Source organism: Entelurus aequoreus, linkage group LG26 (assembly GCF_033978785.1).
Source record: "Entelurus aequoreus isolate RoL-2023_Sb linkage group LG26, RoL_Eaeq_v1.1, whole genome shotgun sequence".
Taxonomy (NCBI): Eukaryota; Metazoa; Chordata; class Actinopteri; order Syngnathiformes; family Syngnathidae; genus Entelurus; species Entelurus aequoreus.
This window is the reverse complement of record NC_084756.1, coordinates 31,204,155-31,232,010: the sequence shown is the minus strand read 5'-3', so window position 1 is coordinate 31,232,010 and position 27,856 is coordinate 31,204,155. Positions and strand designations below refer to the sequence as shown.

At 37.0% G+C, this 27,856-nt stretch overlaps 1 protein-coding gene across 3 annotated transcripts in view; it reads left to right on the top strand.

Annotated features, from left to right (window-relative positions):
• Positions 1–7,481: 7,481 nt before the first annotated feature.
• The window catches only part of inka2 (inka box actin regulator 2), a 47,486-nt gene continuing 27,111 nt past the window's right edge, over positions 7,482–27,856 (top strand). The window contains exons 1-2 of one of the 3 annotated variants that reach the window (XM_062037734.1): positions 18,213–19,009; positions 22,867–22,933. In XM_062037734.1, coding sequence (XP_061893718.1) covers positions 22,868–22,933 — 66 coding nt within the window. In that variant the 5' untranslated portion in view covers positions 18,213–19,009; position 22,867. Of the gene's footprint in view, positions 7,503–18,212; positions 19,010–22,866; positions 22,934–27,856 lie in introns of those variants that run through there. The other 2 variants (XM_062037733.1, XM_062037735.1) reach the window with 2 other exon arrangements.

The following is a 27,856-nucleotide window of genomic DNA, read 5'->3' as shown; positions in this document are numbered from 1 at the left end:
ATTGACCTATTCAAGGCTCCAATTACGTCACATCTGAGATATTTTGGGGGAAAATGTTGCATATTTTGTGTTTGCCATATAAAAAACGGAGCTGCTTTTTATAAAGAAGGGCCTAAAATGAACAAACGAAAAACACAAACAACAATAAAACGTATAATTGACGGATAGATCTGAAGTTGATCTTGAGATTATTGTGTTAAAAGTAAACAGTAAAAAAAAAAATAGAATTATAAAATATAATTATTTGGATCCCCAATAATTTTTGTGTGATTTGTTTTTAAGTGTCATTGCTCAAAAAATAATAATGAATTAAAATCAATGTTATGAGTTATTGACCTTTTTAAGGCTCCAATTATTATATAATCTCAAATATTCCACTTGAACATTTTATTGTGTGAAAATATTGCATATTTTGTATTTTTTCCATAAAAAAACAGGGTTTTCTTTGACAACAAGAGCATACAACTTAAATATTTAAAACCGTTATATTGACAGATAGACCTAATGTTGATCTAGAGATTTGTCATGTCTGTGTTCATGTTTTTGTTTGGCCATGTGCTGTTTTGTTTTTTGGACACTTCCTTAGTTCCTGGTTTCACTTCCTGGTTTTGTTTTGTTTCCATGGTTACTCATTAGTTTCACCTGTTCCACGTTTGGACTCACACACACCTGTCTCACGTTTTCACATTGTCATGTCACGCACCTGTTCACAGTTAGTCACGCACCTGTTTTCACTTATCATGTCACTATATAGGCTTTTCTGTTTCTGTTGTTCGTCCTGGCGACATCACACATTCATGCCATGTTCACAGTTTCTTGTCACGTAAGTTTTTGTTTAATGTTCATAGTTCTCCGCCATTGTGCGCGCCTTTTGTTTTTTCATAGTCTAGTTTTCTACTTCCGCCTTTGTGCGCGCTTTTTGTTTTGTCATAGCCAAGTTAGTTACCTCCTCTGTGAGCGCCTTTTGTTTGTACCTTTTGTTTGAGTTTATAGTAATAATTAAACTATGTCTTTACCTGCACGCCACGTCCGTTCCAATTCTTTTGCACCACGGGAGAGCAAACCACGCCAAAGACCAAGTCTTGACAAGATTTAAAACTTGAATAATAATAAAAATAATAATACTGAATAATGACACATTTTTTATATTTTTTTGACCAAAACCCTTTGGTCAAAGCCTAAGTGGAGGCCGAAATGTATATTTTTTATACATATATTGTATTGGTTTTTAAAATGAAAAAATATCAAAATGGCCCCCGCTTGCTTTGATTTTTCAGAATGCGGCCCTCAGTGGAAAAAGTTTGGACACCCCTGGTCTAACCCTAACCCTAACCAAATAACTCTAAATTAAGTCTTTGTTACTTAGAATATGTTCCCCATACTAAAGTGTTACCAAAAACATATAACTTTGTCTTGAATTTGAAAAAAAACAACATTTTATTTTTCACTAAAGAAGTGTTCGGTGAATGCGCATATGAAACTGGTGGGGTTCGGTACCTCCAACAAGGTTAAGAACCACTGCTCTAGCGCCATACCTGCCGTCAAAAGCCTAAAGACCAACCGCACAGTTCCTGTCTTCACAATAAAAGCGCCGCTTCATCCTGCCTGCGCTAACAAAATACGAGTCTCAGCAAGCTAGCGCACACAAGCTAGCAAGCTACGGAGTTTGCCGCCAATGTATTTCTTGTAAAGTGTATAAAAAGGAGTATGGAAGCTGGACAAATAAGATGCCAAAAACCAAACACTTTCATGTGGTATTGGACAGAAAGGAGGACATTTTTTCTCCTCCATTCTAAAATGCGGACGTTATCATCACTACTGTCTGATTCCTATCAATGCAAGTCATCAGAATCAGGTAATACACCAACTTATATTCTTGTCTTCATGAAAGAAAGGAATCTATATGTGTTAAAGGCCTACTGAAATGATTTAAACGGGGATAGCAGATCCATTCTATGTGTCATACTTGCTCATTTTGCGATATTGGCATATTTTTGCTGAAAGGATTTAGTATAGAACGACGACGATAAAGTTCGCAACTTTTGGTCGCTGATTAAAAAAAAAGCCTTGCCTATACCGGAAGTAGCCTGACGTCACAGGAGGAAGGATTCCTCACAATTCCCCATTGTTTACAATGCAGCGAGAGAGATTCGGACCGAGAAAGCGATGATTACCCCATTAATTTGAGCGAGGATGAAAGATTCGTAGATGAGGAACGTTAGAGTGAAGAACTAGAGAGGCAGTGCAGGGTTTATCTTTTTTCGCTCTGACCGTAACTTAGGTACAAGCTGGCTCATTGGATTCCACACTCTCTCCTTTTTCTATTGTGGATCACGGATTTGTATTTTAAACCACCTTGGATACTATATCCTCTTGAAAATGAGAGTCGAGAACGCGAAATGGACATTCACAGTGACTTTTATCTCCACGACAATACATCAGCGAAGCTCTTTAGCTACTGAGCTAACGTGATAGCATCGGGCTCAAATGCAGATAGAAACAAAAAAAATAGATCCCTGACTGGAAGGATAGACAGAAGATCAACAATACTATTAAACCATGGACATGTAACTACACGGTTAATAATTCTCAGCCTGGCAAAGCTTAACAATGCTGTTGCTAACGACGCTGAAGCTAACTTAGTAACTTAGCAACCGGACCTCACAGAGCTATGATAAAAACATTAGCGCTCCACCTACGCCAGCCAGCCCTCATCTGCTCATCAACACCCGTGCTCACCTGCGTTCCAGCGATCGACGGCGCGACGAAGGACTTCACCCGATCATCCGTGCGGTTGGCGGCTAGCATCGGCTAGGCGTCTGCTATCCAAGTAAGTACTCCTTGTTGTGTTGCTGCAGCCAGCCGCTAATACACCGATCCCACCTACAACTTTCTTCTTTGCAATCTCCATTGTTCATTAAACAAATTGCAAAAGATTCACCAACACAGATGTCCAGAATACTGTGGAATTTTTCGATGAAAACAGAGCAGTTTGTACGGTGACACATTGGGTACGAATACTTCCGTTGCCGTCGTGACGTCACGCGCATACGTCATCATACATAGACGTTTCCAACCGGAAGTTTAGCGGGAAATTTAAAATGTCACTTTATAAGTTAACCCGGCCGTATTGGCATGTGTTGCAATGTTAAGATTTCATCATTAATATATAAACTATCAGACTGCGTGGTCGGTAGTAGTGGCTTTCAGTAGGCCTTTAAACATGCTTGTATTATCATTAAACACCTTTAACTCGCCCGGAAAAGGGTGGAGTGTCATCTCTGGGTTGGGGAGGAGACACTGCCCCCATGTGGAGGAGTTCAAGTACCTCGGAGTCTTGTTCACGAGCGGGGGAAGAGTGGATGGTGAGATCGACAGGCGGATCGTGGTACGGCGTCTTCGGTAATGCGGACGCTGTATCGATCCGTTGTGGTGAGGAAGGAGCCGAGCCGGAAGGCAAAGCTCTCAATTTACCGGTCGATCTACGTTCCCATCCTCACCTATGGTCATGAGCTTTGGGTTATGACCGAAAGGACAAGATCACGGGTACAAGCGGCTGAAATTAGGGGCTCTCCCTTAGAGATAGGGTGAGAAGCTCTGTCATCCGGGAGGAACTCAACGTAAAGCCGCTGCTCCTCCACATGGAGAGGAGCCAGATGAGGTGGTTCGGGCATCTGGTCAGGATGCCACCCGAACACCTCCTTAGGAAGGTGTTTAGGGCATGTCCGACTAGTAGGAGGCCACGGGGAAGACCCAGGACACGTTGGGAAGACTATGTCTCCCGGCTGGCCTGGGAACGCCTCGGGATCCCCCGGTAGGAGCTGGACAAAGTGGCTGGGGAATGGGAAGTCTGGGCTTCCCTGCTTAGGCTGCTGCCCCCGCGACCCGACCTCGGATAAGCGGAATAAGATGGATGGATGGATGGACATTTAACTTGTTAACAAAAACGTCTCTTTCATAAATAGATAAATATAAATGATATATACGAATGAGGTAGATCCCCTCCACTTGGTCAATTGAAAAGTAGCTCGCCTGCAGAAAAAGTGTGGGCACCCCTGATCTAGAGTGTGTACGTGTGTGGGGGTGTGAGTGTGTGTGTGTGTGCGTATGTGTGTGTGTGTGTGTGTGTGTTATGGCGGGACCCAAGTGTCACATGAGAATTAAAATCTGTGGTAACTACCAAGTCTATTGCATACTTGTCTCTACATCACAGATTTTTCTTTTTCTTTCAGTATATTCTACATATTTTGGGCCTAAATTAAAGGTTGTATTGAGTCTTATTTGTGTATTATACGTATTACAGTGTAGTCTTATGTCCTGTTATTATAATGTGGCGATCGATAAAGCTACTTACTGTAGGCACCAAGCGTTAAGGATAAGTGTGACAATAACTTTTTGATGCACTTCCTCTTCAACTCCTGCCTCATCAATGACACATCACCACATCGGTGAGTTTTTGACGTTAGCGTTGGCAAAAGACTGGATGAGACCCGCCTTGACAATTAATGCTAATGCTTTTAATAAGTTGTCTCTCGTGGCGCAGTGCAATACAATCAGAATCAGCTTTAGTAGTTATTAACAATTATTAACAATTTCCATTTTGGATCAATAAAGTTTGTCTTAGTCTAAGCCAGTGGTTCTTAACCTGGGTTCGATGGAACCCTGGGGGTTCGGTGAGTCGGCCTCAGGGGTTCGGCGGAGGTCGAGACACACCCGACTCATCGTGTAAATAAAAACTTCTCCCTATCGGCGTATTACGGATACGGCAACAGCAGAAGTCAGACTGATTTGCAGGTGTGTAGTTTGTTGTGAGTTTATGCACTGTGTTGGTTTTGTTGTTTGAACAAGGTGATGTTCATGCACGCTTCATTTTGTGCACCAGTAAAAAAACATGGTAACACTTTAGTATGGGGAACATATTCACCATTAATTAGTTGCTTATTAACATGCAAATTAGTAACATATTGGCTCTTAACTATTCATTATTAAGTACTTATTAATGCCTTATTCGGCATGGCCTTACTACAACCCTAACCCTCTAACCCTGGCCCTAACCCTCTAACCCTAACCCTAACCAAATAACTCTAAATCAGGGGTCACCAACCTTTTTGAAACCAAGAGCTACTTCTTGGGTACTGATTAATGCGAAGGGCTACCAGTTTGCTACACACTTAAATAAATTGCCAGAAATAGCCAATTTGCTCAATTTACCTTTAACTCTATGTTATTATTAATAATTAATGATATTTACACTTAATTGAACGGTTTAAAAGAGGAGAAAACACGAAAAAAAATGACAATTCAATTTTGAAACAGTTTATTTTCAATTTTGACTCTTTAAAATTCAAAATTCAACCAAAAAAAAGGAGAAAAACTAGCTAATTCAAATCTTTTTATGGAACATCATTAGTAATTTTTCCTGATTAAGATTAATTTCAGAATTTTGATGACATGTTTTAAATAGGTTAAAATCCAATCTACACTTTGTTAGAATATATAACAAATTGGACCAAGCTATATTTCTAACAAAGACAAATCATTATTTCTTCTAGATTTTCCAGAACAAAATTTTTAAAAGAAATTCAAAAGACTTTGAAATAAGATTTAAATTTGATTCTACAGATTTTCTAGATTTGCCAGAATAATTTTTTGAATTTTAATCATAATAAGTTTGAAGAAATATTTCACAAATATTCTTTGTCGAAAAAACAGAAGCTAAAATGAAGAATTAAATTAAAATGTATTTATTATTCTTTACAATAAAAAAAATAAATTTACTTGAACATTGATTTAAATTGTCAGGAAAGAAGAGGAAGGAATTTAAAAGGTAAAAAGGTATATGTGTTTAAAAATCCTAAAATCATTTTTAAGGTTGTATTTTTTCTCTAAAATTGTCTTTCTGAAAGTTATAAGAAGCAAAGGAAAAAAAAGAATGAATTTATTTAAACAAGTGAAGACCAAGTCTTTAAAATATTTTCTTGGATTTTCAAATTCTATTTGAGTTTTGTCTCTCTTAGAATTAAAAATGTCCAGCAAAGCGAGACCAGCTTTCTAGTAAATAAATAAAATTTAAAAAATAGAGGCAGCTCACTGGTAAGTGCTGCTATTTGAGCTATTTTTAAGAACAGGCCAGCGGGCTACTCATCTGGTCCTTACGGGCTACCTGGTGCCCGCGGGCACCGCGTTGGTGACCCCTGCTCTAAATTAAGTCTTTGTTACTTAAAATATGTTCCGCTAGTGTCCAAAAAACTCTAAATTAAGTCTTTGTTACTTAGAATATGTTCCCCATACTAAAGTGTTAACAAAAACATATAACTTTGTCTTGAATTTGAAAAAAAAACAAAACATTTATTTTTCACTAAAGAAGGGTTCGGTGAATGCGCATATGAAACTGGTGGGGTTCGGTATCTCCAACAAGGTTAAGAACCACTGGCCTAAGTCTATTGGCATTTAACACAAAATGATTCTGACCTGGTCGATTGCGCTCTCTAATGTAAACAATAAATATTAACAATTAACTAAAATGTAAACAAGTGCCTAGATAACTAATATGTGTAATGCAGTGGTGGATAGCGCAAAAGGATGATGAAGTGAACATGAGTCAGTATATTCAGACAGATGAGTTCCAGGGTATTTCACAGCCTCGGGTCTGACACCCTTTGACTGTTCAGCGTTCATCAGAGAGATAGTCTGGGGGAAAAAACTGTTCTCATGACGAGTTGTTTGAAGAGTTTATGACCAGGGTGTGAGAGGTCCGTTTCCTGACCCTGAATCGGTATAAATCCTGGATTGGGGGGAAGTAGATACTGATGATCTTTTCCGCAGTCCTGATTGTCCGTTCAGCTTGGTTGCAGATCCGAACCAGACGGCAATGGAGGAGCTAAACGTGATCAGCGGTTTCTGGGCCCGGTTGAACTTCTTGAGCTGACACAGAAAGTACATCCTCTGCTGTGCCTTCTTTCTGATTGTGTCCATAGGAAGTCGACTTCAGGTCCTGTGCAGGAACCTGAAAGAGTTCACAGTAGTGAGGGGGGGGGGACTTCTCTGAAATTCACTGTCATCACCAGGTGTAGTCTTGAGCATGTTCAGTTCCAGATGATTCTGACTGCCCCAGAGAACCAGCTGTTCCTGGAGGAGACCAATGACGGTGGTGTCGTCTGCGAACTTGAAGAGTTTCACAGATGGATCCCCTGAGGAGCAGTCATTGAGCAGTTTAACAAGCTTTCCAGCTTGTTTTCCATAGTCCATGAAGAACTGCTGCTCCTCCAGTAAAAATTTCTCCGTGGTTCAATGAGAACTGGTGAAAAAAGTTCAGTAGAAGACTGTCTCTGGTTCTTCTCTGGTAAATGACAAGAGAGAAGGGCAGCAAAAAACTTGCCAACAATGCAGGTACTAGGTTCAAGTCCTGGTCAAAGTGTTGTTCTTAATGGCTTTCTTCCTTTCACCTGTGTAGGCTTTGGACAAATGACTGTCCTGTAATTCTGGGCTTCCTACTTCTACAGGTAAGCATCCTGTGTGCATCAGCTTAAAGATGTCCTTTGAGGTTTCTTTACATGCAGGTATGTTCCTAGTTACTCAAAGATGGTTAGAAATAGAGAACTGGTACAGCCTCTCTAACACAAGGCCCTCCATTTTCACTGACATCCTGGACTATCCACCAGACTCTCCTGTAGGAAAGATTCCAACCTCCAGTTTGCACCTTTCAGATGTTGTTGACCCTGCCGGGACTCTCATGAAGTCTCATGTAGTCCTGATGAAGACCCTCACTCAAGTCGAAACGTGGTGCCTTATTGCTAACGTTTCTGGCACCAGCCTGTGTGGTACTGATCCATAGACGTCGGTCAGATTTTTCAAAATCCATTTGTAAATATTAATACGTGATGAAAGAGGGGGTGAATGCCAAATGATTAATCATTAAAAAAAAGTACATGATTAACTTAACAACTAATAATAAATATGTTCATTAAGATTTTTAATCCAATAAATCACAAGGTTGATGTGGATTAATCATAATTAATCACCATTGAAGGTTTTCTACGTTAATGGTGTTTCATTTTGATTGCGCAAAGAGAGCGAAGTAAATATATACAGTTATTGTTTAACATGTTTTTATAAACAAACATTTAACATAATGTGCTCTCTTTACTCCTTTTTGTGTTATTAATGTGATATTTTAATTATATATATTATAAAATAAAATAGTATGATTAATTATTACTTAATGTATTTTAATGTATTATTATTATATTTTAAATGTAATATATTTATGCCACGCTTGTCATTAATACATGTATTAGTAATAATTATTCTTCATAAATTATATAATAATATATGAAATTGTTAGAATATAATATTTAAAAATAGCATTTGCTGGAAATTAGGTTAAAGTCTAAATGAATAGATAACAATAGCTGCATTTGAGTTTTATGACCACTAGATGGAGCAAGAGTAAAGTCTATTGGCTATACTGAACTGTACTTCATCCCCAATATCACAACACAACATTTTCATCATCCACATATGTATGGATGTATGGACGGCTTTAACATAACACTTAATTTTTTTATGACAAAACAGTATTGTTTTCTATAAACTTATAACGACATAACAATCTTGTCTTCAGCACAAACAGAATACAAAATCCCCTTAAGTCTCCAAAAAATAAAACAAGTCTATAAATTGTTCGTCAAACTGTAAAAAGAAAATTCCGGGCTTCCACCAAGCCTTTAAGTGCTTGGATCACAGCGGGGGGTTGTGACCCTTCTCCATTTGCTTCCTCCTTGTGATCCAAACTGCCAATTTGGCAGAACAAATTAAAAAAATGTAGCAGTGTATGCAAACCTTTTTCGGGAGGAGTGTATTTTGGCCCAAAAACAAACAATTGCAGAAAAAATACCACACTTAGTCCCTGGAAACATTCTTATAAAAGTGTAAACGTGGACTCCAGCTGTCAGGCTTGTCACTGACAGTTTAGTTATGTTCGGGTTTTTCTCTGTGTTTGTGTTTTATTTCCTGTCAGCGCTCTTATTTTGGTTCTATTTCCTGCACATCTCCCTGAGCGCTCGTTTCCCTCACCTGTCCCTGATTGGCAGCCTGGCACACCTGGTGGCAATTGCCAATCTGGCTACTATTTATACCTGCCTCGCCCTCCAGTCAGTGTTTGAGGATTGTATGCTTTGGACCAGGGGTCCCCAAACTTTTTGACCCGGGGGGCCGCATTGGGTTAAAAGAATTTGGCCCGGGGGCGGGCTGTGTGTATATATATATATATATATACATAAACTACCGTTCAAAAGTTTGGGGTCACCCAAACAATTTTGTGGAATAGCCTTCATTTCTAGGAACAAGAATAGACTGTCGAGTTTCAGATGAAAGTTCTCATTCTCTGGCCATTTTGAGCGTTTAATTGACCCCACAAATGTGATGCTCCAGAAACTCAATCTGCTCAAAGGAAGGTCAGTTTTGTAGCTTCTGTAACGAGCTAAACTGTTTTCAGATGTGTGAACATGATTACACAAGGGTTTTCTAATCATCAATTAGCCTTCTGAGCCAATGAGCAAACACATTGTACCATTAGAACACTGGAGTGATAGTTGCTGGAAATGGGCCTCTATACACCTATGTAGATATTGCACCAAAAACCAGACATTTGCAGCTAGAATAGTCATTTACCACATTAGCAATGTATAGAGTGTATTTCTTTAAAGTTAAGACTAGTTTAAAGTTATCTTCATTGAAAAGTACAGTGCTTTTCCTTCAAAAATAAGGACATTTCAATGTGACCCCAAACTTTTGAACGGTAGTGTATATATATATATATATATATATATATATATATATATATATGTATATATATATATATATATATATATATATATATATATATATATATATATATATATATATATATATATATATATATATATATATATATATATATATATCTTTATATATATATATATACTGTATTCTTCGGAGTATAAGTCGTTCCGGAGTATAAGTCGCACCGGCCGAAAATGCATAATAAAAAAGGAAACATACATATATACGTCGCACTGGAGTATAAGTCGCATTTTTGGGGGAAATTTATTTGATAAAACCCAACACCAAGAATAGACATTTGAAAGGCAATTTAAAATAAATAAAGAATAGTGAACAACAGGCTGAATAAGTGTACGTTATATGAGGCATAAATAACAAACTGAGAACGTGCCTGGTATGTTAACGTAACATATTATGGTAAGAGTCATTCAAATAACTATAACATATAGAACATGCTATACGTTTACCAAACAATCGGTCACTCCTAATCGCTAAATCCCATGAAATCTTATACGTCTAGTCTCTTACGTGAATGAGCTAATTCATATTATTTGATATTTTACGGTAATGTGTTAATTTCACACATAAGTCGCTCCTGAGTATAAGTCGCACCCCCGGCCAAACTATGAAAAAAACTGTGACTTATAGTCCGAAAAATACGGTATGTATATGTATGTATGTATTTCGAGCGCGATGATGTCACGTTATCGATGAGAAAATGCTTTTTTAGACAATATGATTTGCCTGAGCGGCTATGAGACACAGAGAGTAGAAAATGGATTAGAAAGGACAGATTTGAAAAAAAAAATTTTTTTTAAATAATACTTTTTTTTTTTTTAACTTGGGACTTCCCGCGGGCCGTAGTTTGGGGACCCCTGCTGTAGACTGTTTGCTGTCTCCAGTTCTCCTCGTTTCCTGGTATCCTGTTTACCTGTGTCTTGGTTCCTGGTTCCTGATTCCTGTTTTCCTGCATTTTCTTTGGACATTAAAGTCCTACTGAAATGAATTGTTTTTATTTAAACGGGGATAGCAGATCCATTCTATGTGTCATACTTGATCATTTTGCGATATTGCCATATTTTTGCTGAAAGGATTTAGTAGAGAACAACGTCGATAAAGTTCGCAACTTTTGGTCTCTGATAAAAAAAAACCTTGCCCCTACCGGAAGTAGCGTGACGTTGTCAGTTGTTCACTCCCTCATATTTTCCTATTGTTTTCAACGCAGCTAGGGCTATTTGGACCATTACCCCATTAATTTGAGTGAGGATGAAAGATTCGTGGACGAGGAACGTTAGAGTGACGGACTAGAATGCAGTGAAAGACATATCTTTTTTCGCTCTGACCGTAACTTAGGTACAAGCTGGCTCATTGGATTCCACACTCTCTCCTTTTTCTATTGTGGATCACGGATTTGTATTTTAAACCACCTCGGATACTATATCCTCTTGAAAATGAGAGTCGAGAACACGAAATGGACATTCAGTGCCTTTTATCTCCACGACAATACATCGACGAAGCTAACGTGATAGCATCTGTCTCTAATGCAGATAGAAACAAAATAAATAAATCCCTGACTGGAAGGATAGACAGAAGATTAACAATACTATTAAACCATGGACATGTAACTACACGGTTAATAAATCTCAGCCTGGCAAAGCTTAACAATGCTGTTGCTAATGACGCTAAGGCTGACTTAGCAACCGGACCTCACAGAGTTATGATAAAAACATTAGCGCTCCACCTACGCCAGCCAGCCATCATCTGCCCAGCTCATCAACACCCGTGCTCACCTGCGTTCCAGCGATCGACGGCGCGACGAAGGACTTCACCCGATCATCCGTGCGGTGGCCGGTTAGCATCGGCTAGCGCGTCTGCTATCCAAGTGAGTAATCCTTGTTGTGTTGCTACAGCCAGCCGCTATTCACCGACCCACCTACAACGTTCTTCTTTGCAGCCTCCATTGTTCATTAAACAAATTGCAAAAGATTCACCAACACAGATATCCAGAATACTGTGGAATTATGAAATGAAAACAGAGCTTTTTTTTATTGTATTCAATGGGGAAGGCATACCTCTGTTCCCCGGGCTACGTCACGCGCATACGTCATCCTCCGAAGGCTTTTTCAACCGGAAGTGTGGCGGGAAATTTAAAATTGCACTTTATAAGTTAACCCGGCCGTATTGGCATGTGTTGCAATGTTAAGATTTCATCATTGATATATAAACTATCAGACTGTGTGGTCGGTAGTAGTGGCTTTCAGTAGGCCTTTAAAGTCATGTTTTCCTGCAACGAGCCCGCCTTCTCTGCATCTTGGGGTTCGTCACCAACACTTCCTGACATCAGCCTGTGACATTGTACGAACAAATGAAAAATGGTCTCTTCCTTCGAACAAAAACCGCAGTGTGCGCTAACCCAGCAGGCAGAAGACATTGAAACAACGTTGAGAACTGGTTGAGCTACTCAAACCTAACGTTGAAACAACATGTGTTTTGACAACGTTTATTCAATGTCGGGTTGAGACGTTTATTTGACCATTGAAATTCGGTCATTTCCCAACCAACAACGTGGATCCAACGTTAGACATCAACGTCTCAATTTACAAATACAAATATTCTGCAACGTTGTTTCAAAATCAGTTTTAAAGGACATGTATGTATATAATCAACGTTGTATCAATGTCTTGAGTGTGCTGGGCCCCGGCTCAATGATCTGTGTCTGTTCGTAGCTAGAGGTCTGCCGTCCTTTTCAAAGGCCAACTTGTACAAGGACCTGGGGAGGAGCCCGGCCAAAAGAACTCGGACGTAAAACCTTCAGGCAAGTTTGGTATGCAGCTCTCTTGCCAGTTGTGTGAAACTTATCCAGGGAAGGGATTATGAGCGTGATTAATTGACCTCCTCCCTACTGCTGGTCTAATGGCCAGTCAGGGGCAACCGTACTCACAACCCTCCAGTGTTCACCGTTAGTAGGGTCTTACAGAAAATCAGTCATTGGAGGCACAGACCTCTGTTTTCAGTCTGTTGAGGGTTCTGCTTGAAGAGACACTCCCACCATCTTGTTCAGGCAGGGACTCTGTCTTGAAAAGGTGTCCAAGTTGCATGTCGCCTAAGTCCCTCAGTCTGCTCCTTAATCCTGCAGAGTCCAGCGTGTTTATGAGGCTGTTAAAGAACAGTGGTTCCTATATCAGCCGGAGGGATGGAACGGTTTGGCCGACCCCGGAGAAGCTCAGTAGCTGCCCGGCCTGCAAAAGTGAGGGGTAAAATGGTGTTAGTCCTGAGAGAGATCCAGTTTTGTGGGTGTTGTCAAAAACAGCTGCCGCTTGTAACTCAGCCTGCCAGCTCTGCTTCGCAAAGTCATGGCAGTGTTGTGCCAGATTAAGTCACGGTGGTAGAGCAGTCTCTGTGCAGTACAAAGACGAAAGGAGGCAATCTTTGACTGGGTGTCCACCAGCCCGTGTCCTCCCTCGTAAGTGCAGGACTGCGAGGCGGATCCAGTGCCGTCCTGACCAAAATAAGTCCAAGATGGAGGAGTTCTGGAGGGTTTTGAAGTTTTTTTTAGAGGGCTTTGAAGGCTACAACGGTGACACCCATTAGCCGCAGCTTTCAAGTGCTTTTTATCATCTTTAAAATCCTAAAAAAAGACGTGTGTTCTTGTGTGTGGAGGAGTTCAAGTACCTCGGAGTCTTGTTCACGAGTGAGGGAAGAGTGGATCGTGAGGTCGACAGGCGGATCGGTGCGGCGTCTTCAGTAATGCGGACGCTGTATCGATCCGTTGTGGTGAAGAAGGAGCTGAGCCGGAAGGCAAAGCTCTCAATTTACCGGTCGATCCACGTTCCCATCCTCACCTATGGTCATAAGCTTTGGGTTATGGCCGAAAGGACAAGATTACGGGTACAAGCGGCCGAAATCAGTTTCCTCCACCCCTTAGTGATAGGGTGAGAAGCTCTGTCATCCGGGAGGAGCTCAAAGTAAATCCAGAAGAGGTGGTTCAGGCATCTGGTCAGGATGCCACCCGAACGCCTTCCTAGGCGGGTGTTGACCACGGGGAAGACCTGGGACACGTTGGGAAGACTATGTCTCCAGACTGGCCTGGGAACGCCTCGGGATCCCCCGGGACGAGCTGGACGAAGTGGCTGGGGAGAGGGAAGTCTGGGCCTCTGTACTTAGGCTGCTGCCCCCGCGACCCGACCTCGGATAAGCGGAGGAAAATGGATGGATGGATGGATATTTAACCTCTATAAAAAAACATCCAAAATCCTCCAACAACGTGAACTGTGATGAGGTGGCGACTTGTCCAGGGTGTACCCCGCCTACCGCCCGAATGCAGCTGAGATAGGCTCCAGCACCCCTCCGCGACCCCAAAAGGGACAAGCGGTAGAAAATGGATGGATGGGAAGTATACAGTATTTATGTGTTTTTCACTTTCTAAGGCACATCAAAGCGTTGACTTCCCCCCACTAAGCCTCATGTAGCAATATAGCTAAGTGTTAAACAAGATATACAAACTATGAACATAATAAAACAATCACTTACTGTACAATGTCTGCTCTCACTTGGATGCAGATGGATGGGATGTTTATATTGTCCTGTTTAGATGAAGAAATAATCATAATCCTCACAAAGTGTTAAAAAAAAAACATAAGCTGACTGACAAATGTTGACCAACGTCTATGTTTATGGCCACACCCCTCTATTCTCTAAGTGAGAGGAATGATTTATAATATAGAAATAATATTCACCAACTCGGAGGCGATGCAGCAGCTCACCGGCTCAATATGTCAATACAGTTGCAAAAGCTAATGAAATCTCTGTGATCACGGCACCGCTTGTTTGCGTAAAGGCTTATAATCAAAAATATGTCTGCCGGCTGGCCTGGGAACGCCTGGGGATCCCCCGGGAGGAGCTGGGGAGAGGGAAGTCTGGGCTTCTCTGCTTAGGCTGCTGCCCCCGCGACCCGACCTGGGCTAAGCGGAAGAAGATGGATGGATGGGTGTGTTCTTGTCTCTCATAATGCACTGCAAAAACTGAAATCTAAGTAAGATTAAATATTTTAAATAAGGGGGATATTTGCTTATTTTCTGTCTGATAAGATAATTCTTCTCACTAAGCAGATTTTATGTTAGTGTTTTACTTGTTTTAAGGGTTTTGGTCCTAAATGATCTCAGTAAGATATTACAGCTAGTTACTGAGATTTGATGAGCTATATTGAGTAAAACATGCTTGAAACTAGAACAGGGGTCACCAACCTTTTTGAAACCAAGAGCTACTTCTTGGGTACTGATTAATGCGAAGGGCTACCAGTTTGATACACACTTAAATAAATTGCCAGAAATAGCCAATTTGCTCAATTTACCTTTAACTCTATGTTATTATTAATAATTAATGATATTTACACTTAATTGAACGGTTTAAAAGAGGAGAAAACACGAAAAAAATTATAATTAAATTTTGAAACATAGTTTATCTTCAATTTCGACTCTTTAAAATTCAAAATTCAACCGAAAAAAAGAAGAGAAAAACTAGCTAATTCGAATCTTTTTGAAAAAATTTAAAAAAGAATTTATGGAACATCATTAGTAATTTTTCCTGATTAAGATTTTTAGAATTTTGATGACATGTTCTAAATAGGTTAAAATCTAATCTACACTTTGTTAGAATATATAACAAATTGGACTAAGCTATATTTCTAACAAAGACAAATCATTATTTCTTCTAGATTTTCCAGCACAAAAAATTTAAAAGAAATTCAAAAGACTTTGAAATAAGATTTAAATTTGATTCTACAGATTTTGTAGATTTGCCGGAATAATTTATTTGATTTTTAATCATAATAAGTTTGAAGAAATATTTCACAAATATTCTTCGTCGAAAAAACAGAAGCTAAAATGAAGAATTAAATTAAAATGTATTTATTATTCTTTACAATAAAAAAAATACATTTACTTGAACATTGATTTAAAGTGTCAGGAAAGAAGAAGGAGGAATTTAAAAGGTAAAAAGGTATATGTGCTTAAAAATCCTAAAATCATTTTTAGGGTTGTATTTTTTCTCTAAAATTGTCTTTCTGAAAGTTATAAGAAGCAAAGTAAAAAAATTAATGAATATATTTAAACAAGTCTTTAAAATATTTTTCTTGGATTTTCAAATTCTATTTGAGTTTTGTCTCTCCTAGAATTAAAAATGTCGGGCAAAGCGAGACCAGCTTGCTAGTAAATAAATACAATTTAAAAAATAGAGGCAGCTCACTGGTAAGTGCTGCTATTTTTTTTATTTGAGCTATTTTTAGAACAGGCCAGCGGGCTACTCATCTGATCCTTACGGGCTACCTGGTGCCCGCGGGCACCGCGTTGGTGACCCCTGAACTAGAATATCAACTGTTGCAAAGCTGTGTCATCAACACTCACAAGTATAAAACTACTTTTTTAAAGTAATCATTTCTTACTTCAAGCATGAAAAAAAAAATCATGATGCCCAGCGCATATCATTATGTCAAGATAATGGCACTAGCGTTTACTTATTTAAGAATATTTTGCAACATATTGAGCAAAAAGGTCTCTTTTTTTTTCTACCAAGAAAAGTGCACTTGTTATTAGTGAGAATATACTTATTTTCAGGTATTTTTGGGGTTCATTGAGGTTAGCTCATTTTACTTGTTTTGGAAAGTCTTGACAGGCCAAATTTTCTTGTTCTATTGGCAGATAATTTTGCTTAGTTCAAGTAAAATACCCCTCATTTTGGGTTTTTTTTCCTTGTTTTTGAACACTGACTTTTTGCAGTGTGATTGTGAAAATAGGCAAAATTCCACAAAAAAGGGCCCTTTAAAGGCACACTGTGTAATATTTTAAATTATTCTGTTGCCAGCAATGTAAAGAGTGGATTTAAATCAGGACCCGTCTGTTTAAAAAATAAATAAATGTCAATTCTTGTTACAATTTTACTTTATTAAATATGTAATTTGACATACTTTGTTTACATTTTGCATCAACTGTTGCAAGGTGTCTATGACTGTACTGTAATAGCTAAAGTCTTTGCAGTATTGTTTAATGTCAGCAATTGTCTTAAAGAAGATTCACTCCATACTTGGTGGTGGTAACCCTGGTAAACTACTACAGCTGCTCCTGGGCCAGACCAACTGTTTTATGGGTAACACTCCTGAAAAAATAGTCTGTTCCACCAGCAAACACATAGCATCAGCTCAAAGTCAGTCGTAGTCATGGCGCCTGTTACTCCCTCCGCGGTCTCAGGCCATGTCTACATTAAGCCGGATAACCCCTTAAACCAGGGGTCACCAACGCGGTGCCCGCGGGCACCAGGTAGCCCGTAAGGACCAGATGAGTAGCCCGCCGGCCAGTTCTAAAAATAGATCAAATAGCAGCACTTACCAGTGAGCTGCCTCTATTTTTTAAATTGTATTTATTTACTAGCAAGCTGGTCTCGCTTTGCCCGACATTTTTAATTCTAAGAGAGACAAAACTCAAATAGAATTTGAAAATTCAAGAAAATATTTTAAAGACTTGGTCTTCACTTGTTTAAATACATTTATTAATACATTTTTCTTTGCTTCTTATAACTTTCAGAAAGACAATTTTAGAGAAAAAATACAACCTTAAAAATGATTTTAGGATTTTTAAACACATATACCTTTTTACCTTTTAAATTCCTTCCTCTTCTTTCCTGACAATTTAAATCAATGTTCAAGTCATTTTTTTTTTTTTTTTTTTTTGTAAAGAATAATAAATACATTTTAATTTAATTCTTCATTTTAGCTTCTGTTTTTTCGACGAAGAATATTTGTGAAATATTTCTTCAAACTTATTATGATTCAAATTCAAAAAAAATATTCTGGCAAATCAAGAAAATCTGTAGAATCAAATTTAAATCTTATTTCAAAGTCTTTTGAATTTATTTTAAAATTTTTGTTCCGGAAAATCTAGAAGAATTAATGATTTGTCTTTGTTAGAAATATAGCTTGGTCCAATTTGTTATATATTCTAACAAAGTGCAGATTGGATTTTAACCTATTTAAAACATGTCATCAAAATTCTAAACTTAATCTTAATCAGGAAAAATTACTAATGATGTTCCATAAATAATTGTTTTAATTTTTTCAAACAGATTCGAATTAGCTAGTTTTTCTCTTCTTTTTTTCGGTTGAATTTTGAATTTTAAAGAGTCAAAATTGAAGATAAACTATGTTTCAAAATTTAATTGTCATTTTTTTCGTGTTTTCTCCTCTTTTAAACCGTTCAATTAAGTGTAAATATCATTAATTATTAATAATAACATAGAGTTAAAGGTAAATTGAGCAAATTGGCTATTTCTGGCAATTTATTGAAGTGTGTATCAAACTGGTAGCCCTTCGCATTAATCACTACCCAAGAAGTAGCTCTTGCTTTCAAAAAGGTTGGTGACCCCTGCCTTAAACTAATAATTATTTAGCCTAAGCCCCGTGTCAACCACAGTAAACCATCATTTAAGGTCCCCCTCTTTGGATAACTTTTTACACGGGTAAGTGCGCCGTGTATTTCTTGAATCTCCGGCTCTTAGCTTATTATGGACTCATTGATCGTTTACAAACTGAGTTTGTTATTTTCAATCCGAGACTCCATTAACGTCTTCCACATGAAACACTTGTTGTCTCATGCTGTTTCCTTAATTCCGTCACATATTAATTGCCCCCCCCCCCAACAATGTGACCAAACTGTGTCGGCGCAAGCGCATGCCGCTACGCAGTCCTCAATGAGCCCCGCGGAGCGTGCCTCGGGACAAGCCCACGGGCGCTCATATTCTGCTGCAGCCGGTGGCTGCAATCATGCAACAATCAGCACACCTGAAGCTGATAACCAGACCTGCCGTCATAAGCCTGCGCAACCTGCTGTCCCGTGCCAGAACGTAGTCATCTGTTCCTGCACAGTAAGCCGACAAGTCAAGCTCTATGCGCACTCTTTGCTCTCTGTGTTTTCTCTCCCGTCGTGTTCATTGTCTCGTGTCCTCCTTGTTGTCCCTGCAGCCTGCCTCCGTTCCCACGTTACGAGCTGTGTGTCTCGTCTTCCCGCGTTCCCTCTGCTTCCCTGCCTGCTTCTTGGATCTCAACCTCCCGCGTGGACACGGACACTGACGCCTCGCAATCGCCCCCGACTTCCTGCCTGCTCACGATTGGACATCCTCCACTCACGGTAACACTCAGCAGGTAATTCCTACACATAGTCACACACCATACACTTTTGGATTAGTTTTTACACTTAATTTATTATTTATATATATATATATAAAAAAAGTCGTAAAATCAGCTGTTCACCTGGCGGGGTTTTTCAGGGGATGGATAGGGAAGTCCTTCTTTAGCTGCCGTCTTGTTTTATCATACACTATATTGCCAAAAGTATCTGGCCACCCATCCAAATGATGAGAATCAGGTGTCTTAATCACTTGGCACAGGTGTATAAAATCAAGCACTTAGGCATAGAGACTGTTTCTACAAACATTTGTGAAAGAATGGGCCGCTCTCAGTGATTTCCAGCGTGGAACTGTCATAGGATGCCACATGTGCAACAAATCCAGTCGTGAAATTTCCTCGCTCTTAAATATTCCAAAGTCAACTTTATTATGAGAAAAGTGAAGAGTTTGGGAACAACAGCAACTCAGCCACCAAGTGGTAGGCCACGTAAACTGACAGAAAGGGGTCAGCGGATGCTGACGCGCATAGTGCAAAGACTTTCTGCACAGTCAGTTGCTACAGAGCTCCAAACTTCATGTGACCTTCCAATTAGCCCACGTACAGTACGCAGAGAGCTTCACGGAATGGGTTTCCATGGCCGAGTAGCTGCATCTAAGCCACACATCACCAAGTCCAATGCAAAAGCACGTTGCCACTGGACTCTAGAGCAGTGGAGACGCCTTCTCTGGACTGATGAGCCACGCTTTTCCATCTGGCAATCTGGTGGACCAGTCTGGGTTTGGAGGTTGCCAGGGGAACGCTACATTTCGGACTGCATTGTGCCGAGTGTGAAATTTGGTGGAGGAGGAATTATGGTGTGGGGTTGGCTACTCAGTGGCCTAGTGGTTAGAGTGTCCGCCCTAAGATCGGTAGGTTGTGAGTTCAAACCCCGGCCGAGTCATACCAAAGACTATAAAAATGGGACCCATTACCTCCCTGCTTGGCACTCAGCATCAAGGGTTGGAAATGGGGTTTAAATCATCAAAAATGATTCCCGGGCGCGGCACCGCTGCTGCCCACTGCTCCCCTCACCTCCCAGGGGGTGATCAAGGGGATGGGTCAAATGCAGAAGACACATTTCACCACACCTAGTGTGTGACAATCATTGGTACTTTAACTTTAACTTTTTTTCAGGAATTGAGCTTGGCCCCTTAGTTCCAGTGAAAGGAACTTTGAATGCTCCGGGATACCAAAACATTTTTGGTATCCGATGCGATGGCACTTCAAGTTCATATGTGAGTAATGGCAGGTGGCCAAATTTTGGCAATATACTGCATATTGCTGCCTTGGCACCCGTCCATGTTTACTTTTGTACGCACATTAAATACATTTAAAAAATCCAGACTTTGGAGCAATGTTCACGGACTGTAGTATTTGGCTCTCTATTACAGTGTTTTTCAACCTTTTTGGAGCCAAGGCACATTTTTTGCGTAGAAAAAATCCGCAGGCACACCACTAGCAAAAAACATTAACAAACTAAACTCAGTTAACGGTAAAAAGTCGTTGTCGCAATTGTTGGATGCGACTTTAAACCATAACCAAGCATGCATCAATATAGCTCTTGTCTCAAAGTAGGTGTACTGTCACCACCTGTCACATCACGCCCTGACTTATTTGGAATTTGTTGCTGTTTTCCTGTGTGTAGTGTTTCAGGTCTTGTCTTGCGCTCCTGTTTTGGTGGCTTTTTCTCTTTTTTTTTGGTATTTTCCTGTAGCAGTTTCATGTCTTCCTTTTTCCCGCATCTACTTTGTTTTAGTGATCAAGAATATTTCAGTTGTTTTTATCCTTCTTTGTGGGGACATTGTTGACTGTCATGTCATGTTCGGATGTACATTGTGGACGCCGTCTTTGCTCCACAGTAAGTCTTTGCTGTCGTCCAGCAGTCTGTTTTTGTTGACTTTGTAGCCAGTTCAGTTTTAGTTTCGTTCTGCATCGCCTTTCCCTAAGCTTCAATGCCTTTTCTTAGGGGCACTCACCTTTTGTTTATTTTTGGTGTAAGCATTTTATACCTTTTTATCTGCACACTGCCTCCCACTGTTACACTCAACAACAGGGGTCACCAACCTTTTTGAAACCAAGAGCTACTTCTTGGGTACTGATTAATGCGAAGGGCTACCAGTTTGATACACACTTAAATAAATTGCCAGAAATAGCCAATTTGCTCAATTTACCTTTAACTCTATGTTATTATTAATAATTAATGATATTTACACTCAATTGAACGGTTTAAAAGAGGAGAAAACACGAAAAAAATGACTATTACATTTTGAAACATAGTTTATCTTCAATTTCGACTCTTTAAAATTCAAAATTCAACCGAAAAAAAAAAGAGAAAAACTAGCTAATTCGAATCTTTTTGAAAAAAATTTAAAAAGAATTTATGGAACATCATAAGTAATTTTTCCTGATTAAGATTAATTTTAGAATTTTGATGACATGTTTTAAATAGGTTAAAATCCAATCTACACTTTGTTAGAATATACAACAAATTGGACCAAGTGATGAGGTGGCGACTTGTCCAGGGTGTACCCCGCCTTCCGCCCGATTGTAGCTGAGATAGGCTCCAGCGCCCCCGCGACCCCAAAGGGAATAAGCAGTAGAAAATGGATGGATGGATGGATGGACCAAGCTATATTTCTAACAAAGACAAATCATTATTTCTTCTAGATTTTCCAGAACAAAAATTTTAAAAGAAATTCAAAAGACTTTGAAATAAAATTTAAATGTGATTCTACAGATTTTCTGGATTTGCCAGAATATTTTTTTTGAATTTTAATAATAATAAGTTTGAAATATTTCACAAATATTCTTCGTCAAAAAAACAGAAGCTAAAATGAAGAATTAAATTAAAATGTATTTATTATTCTTTACAATAAAAAAAATAAATTTACTTGAACATTGATTTAAATTGTCAGGAAAGAAAAGGAAGGAATTTAAAAGGTAAAAAGGTATGTGTTTAAAAATCCTAAAATCATTTTTAAGGTTGTATTTTTTCCTCTAAAATTGTCTTTCTGAAAGTTATAAGAAGCAAAGTAAAAAAATTAATGAATTTATTTAAACAAGTGAAGACCAAGTCTTTCAAATATTTTCTTGGATTTTCAAATTCTATTTGAGTTTTGTCTCTCTTAGAATTAAAAATGTCGGGCAAAGCGAGACCGGCTTGCTAGTAAATAAATAAAATGTAAAAAATAGAGGCAGCTCATTGGTAAGTGCTGCTATTTGAGCTATTTTTAGAACAGGCCAGCGGGCTACTCATCTGGTCCTTACGGGCTACCTGGTGCCCGCGGGCACCGCGTTGGTGACCCCTGCTCAACAACAACACATCATTTGCAGACTATTTGCAAAAAAATATTTTTAACCCAAATAGGTGAAATTAAATCATCTCCCACGGCACAGCAGACGGTATCTCACGGCACATTAGTGTGCCGCGGCACAGTGGTTGGAAAACACTGCAATGGTTTTCCGTATTGGGACCATGATTTATGTCCTAACTCGTTCACATGTCCTCATGTGGAAGCTACTTTTCCTTGTTGGTGTCTCAAGAAGGGTAGAAATACAAGAACACACACACACACACACACACACACATTAACACACACACACACACACATTTTAACACACACGCACACACACGCGTGTGACACATTTGACTCCATTTGCCTCCCAGCTAGCGAGGGTTCCACAGCAGAGACATGTTGGGCTAACATATTACACATTAACAGACATGTTTTGCTAGCCCACTACAGGAATGTTCACGGAAACGATGCGACTCGTTGCGTGACGTTTTGGCGACTGAGTGTTTTTTTTGTTTTTTTGTTGTATTTTTAAAAAAGGATGGAGCAGCAGACCTTTAGGAAGAAGAACATGGACGTTTGTCTACGCAGACTGAAGCAGGAGCTGGTATGTCTTCTTTTATGTTCTAATTCTCATCATTTCCGTCATATTCGTCATCATTCCACGCACTGTCACGCTAAGACGTGAGCACCTGTTTTGTCCTACTTTTGTTTTTTTAATCACCGTTATTCAAATATGTGTTTCGTACTGTGAGTTATAAAGTCATTAGCTTAAAAGATAAATATGATGAGATATTATATAACATAGTTGTTGTTGTTTTTTGCCGTCTGTCCTCGATTAGATCATTTCTAATCTTGTTTTTCTTTTTATTAACTGTATTTTTTTTTTTTTAAATAATTGTAAATATATTTGAATATAATGTGTGATCATGTCTAATATTTGTTTTAATACATGTTCAATTAGCAATGACTCAAGGAGGAAAATAAATTATTTTTGTTTTTTAAATCAGATTAATCACATTTTTGGAATTTGGATTAATCACCTGTGATTAATAATGATTAATCACAGGTGATTAATAATGATTAATCACAGATGATTACTCGCTTGCATGATAAGAAAAGACCCCAATATTAGTACACAAATGTTTTATTGTCAGAATGTCATCAGGAATATTTGTTGTTGAATGCATGTCTTTTTTTTTGTACAAAACTGGGTAACTGTTTTATCTAAAGTTCTTTCAGGATTTATTTTGGAGTGAAATTTGCCAGCGAGCTGAATAATATTGTGAGATATAAAGTCATTAGCCTAAAATAAAAATATGATGAGATATTATATAACACAGTTGTTGTTTTTTTGCCATCTGTCCTTAGGTAATGACACTCGATTAAATAAATAAATATATATATATATATATATATTTATTTTTTTAATAATTGTCATTGCACATGTAAATATATTTGAATATATTGTGTAATCATGTATAATATTTGTTTTAATACGTGTTAAATTAGCAATGACTCGAGAAGGAAAATAATTTAAATTCTTTTTTTTAAATCAGATTAATCACATTTTTGTAAATTGGATTACTCATGATTAATCACAGGTGATTACTCACTTGCATGATAAGAAAAGACCCCAATATTTGTACACAAATGCAATTTTATTGTCAGAATGTCATCAGGAATATTTGTTGTTGAATGCATGTCTTTTTTTTTGTACAAAACTGGGTAACAGATTTATTCAAAGTTCTTTCGGAATGTATTTTGGATTGAAATAATACTGTGAGATATAAAGTCATTAGTCTAAAAGGAAAATATGATGAGATATTATATAACATAGTTGGTTTTTTTTTTGCCATCTGTCCTTACGTAATGACACTCTATTAGATTATTTCTAATCTTCTTTTTATTAACAGTATTTATAAAAAAAATTTAATAATTGTAAATTTATTTGAATATATTGTGTAATCTTGTATAATATTTGTTTTAATACATGTTAAATTAGCAATGACTCGAGAAGGAAAATAATTTAAATTTTTTTTTTTAAATCAGATTAATCACATTTTTGTAAATTGGATTAATCATGATTAATCACAGGTGATTACTCGCTTGCATGATAAGAAAAGACCCCAATATGTGTACACAAATGTAATTTTATTGTCACAATGTCATCAGGAATATTTGTTTTTGAATGCATGTCATATTTTTGTACACAATTTGGGGACAGTTTTATCTAAAGTTCTTTCAGGATGTATTTTGGAGTGAAATTTGGCAGCGAGCTGAATAATATTGTGAGATATAAAGTCATTAGCCTAAAAGAAAAATATGATGACATATTATATAACATATATAGTTGTTTTTTTGCCGTCTGTCCTTAGGTAATGACACTCGATTAAATATATATATATATATATATATATATATATATATATATATATATATATATATATATATATATATATATATATATATATATATATATATATATACAGTATATTTATTTATTTATTTTATTTTATTTTTTAATAATTGTCATTGCACATGTAAATATATTTGAATATATTGTGTAATCATGTATAATATTTGTTTTAATACGTGTTAAATTAGCAATGACTCGAGAAGGAAAACAACTTAAATGATTTGTTTTTTAAATCAGATTAATCATGTTTTTGGAATTTGGATTAATCATGATTAATCACAGGTGATTACTCATGATTAATCACAGGTGATTACTCACTTGCATGATAAGAAAAGACCCCAATATTTGTACACAAATGCAATTTTATTGTCAGAAAGTCATCAGGAATATTTGTTGTTGAATGCATGTCTTTTTTTTGTACAAAGTATCCAAAGTTATTTCGGGATGTATTCTGGATTGAAATAATACTGTGAGATATAAAGTCATTAGCCTAAAAGGAAAATATGATGAGATATTATATAACACAGTTGTTGTTTTTTTGCCATCTGTCCTTAGGTAATGACACTCGATTAGATTATTTGTAATCTTCTTTTTATTAACTGTATTTATAAAAAAAAATTAAATAATTGTAAATATATTTGAATATATTGTGTAATCATGTATAATATTTGTTTTAATACATGTTAAATCAGCAATGACTCGAGAAGGAAAATAATTTAAATTGTTTTTTTTAAATCAGATTAATCACATTTATGGAATTTGGATTAATCATGATTAATCACAGGTGATTACTCGCTTGCATGATAAGAAAAGACCCCAATATTTGTACACAAATGCAATTTTATTGTCAGAATGTCATCAGGAATATTTGTTTATGAATGCATGTCATTTTTTTGTACACAATTTGGGGACAGTTTTTCCTAAAGTTCCTTCAGGATGTATTTTGGAGTGAAATTTGCCAGCGAGCTGAATAATATTGTGAGATCTAAAGTCATTAGCTTAAAAGAAAAATATGATGAGATATTATATAACATAGTAGTTGGTTTTTTTTGCCATCTCTCCTTAGGTAATGACACTCGATTAGACCATTTCTATTCTTGTTTTTCTTACTATTAACTATATATATATATATATATATATATATATATATATATATATATATATATATATATATATATATATATATATATATATATATATATATATATATTTTATTTTATTTTATTTATTTATTTTTTTAAATAATTGTCATTGCACATGTAAATATATTTGAATATATTGTGTAATCATGTATAATATTTGTTTTAATACGTGTTAAATTAGTAATGACTCGAGAATTTAAAAATTTTTCTCTATTTTCTCTCAAAATTCTCTATTTTATGCTGCCCTTTTTTGTTACATATACTGTAATATTGTACATGGTAATTGGGATTTGTTATATATTGTATATATGATATAAAAATACAATATAATATATCAGTAAATATTAGATCTACCCTGAGATCGGTAGGTCGTGAGTTCAAACCCCGGACGAGTCATACTATAAAAATGGGACCCATTACCTCCCTGCTTGACACTCAGCATCAAGGGTTGGAATTGGGGGTTAAATCACTAAAATGATTCCCGGGCGCGGCCACCGCTGTTGCTCACTGCTCCCCTCACCTCCCAGGGGGTGAGGGTGATGGGTCAAATACAGAGGATAATCTCACCACACCTAGTGCGTGTGTGACTATCAGAGGTACTTTTTACTTAAAAAAAATTATATACTGTATATATAATATGTAGATATTACATATATGTTATGTATTATATTGCTACTATGGTAAATTTTTTGGCTACTTTATACCTGCATTATCCTTTCCATCCTTACCCTTTCCATCCTTTGTAACTGAGCTACTGTGTGGAACAATTTCCCTTGTGGATCAATATAGTTTGTCTAAGTCTAAATCTAAGAAGGAAAATAACTGAAATTATTTTTTTGTTTTAATCAGATTAATCAAATTTTTTGAATTTTTTTTTAATCATGATTAATCACAGGTGATTACTCGCGCGCATAACTGAAATGTGCTTAAGAAAACAACCCAATATATGTACACAAATGCAATTTTATTGCCGGAATGTCATCAGGAATATTTGTTTTTGAAGGAAAATAACTTGAAGGAATTTTTTAAAAATCAGATTAATCCAATTTTTGGAATTAATATACAAGACATTTATTGACACAACGTTGATTATACATATATGATTTTTTTTAAATATTTGTATTTGTAAATTGAGACAAAGTTAGATTCACATTGTTGGGTGGGAAATGAACACAATTCAATGGTCAAATCAACGTTAGAACCCAAAATTGATTAAACGTTGTACAAAAGCATGTTTTTTGATTAATCCCATTTTTGGAATTTGGATTAATCATGATTAATCACAGGTGATTACTCGCTTGCATAATTGAAATGTGCTCAAGAAAAGACCCCATGCTGTGTGGAACAATTTTCCTTGTGGCTCAATAAAGTTTGTCTAAATCTCAGAAGGAAAATAACTGAAATTATTTTGTGTTTTAATCAGATTAATCACATTTTTGGAATTTGGATTAATCATGATTAATCACTCGCTTGCATAATTGAAATGTGCTTTAAAAAAGACCCCAATATTTGTACACAAATGCAATTTCATTGTCAGAATGTCATCAGGAATATTTGTTTTTGAAGGAAAATAGCTTAAATAAATAAATAAAAAATCGGATTAATCCCATTTTTGGAATTTATATACAAGACATTGATACAATGTTTATTATACATATATAATTGTTTTTAAATAGTTGTATTTGTAAATTGAGACAAAGTTGGATCCACATTGTGGGGTGGAATGAACAGAATTATGATGGATCAAATCAACGTTAGACCCCAACATTGAGTAAATATAAATATATATGTTTATTTATTTATTTTATTTATTTTTAAATTTATTTTTTAATAATTGTCATTGCATATGTAAATACATTTGAATACATTGTTTAAGCATGTATAATATTTGTTTTAATACGTGTTAAATTAGCAATGACTCAAGAAGGAAAATAACTTAAATGATTTGTTTTTAGATCAGATTAATCAC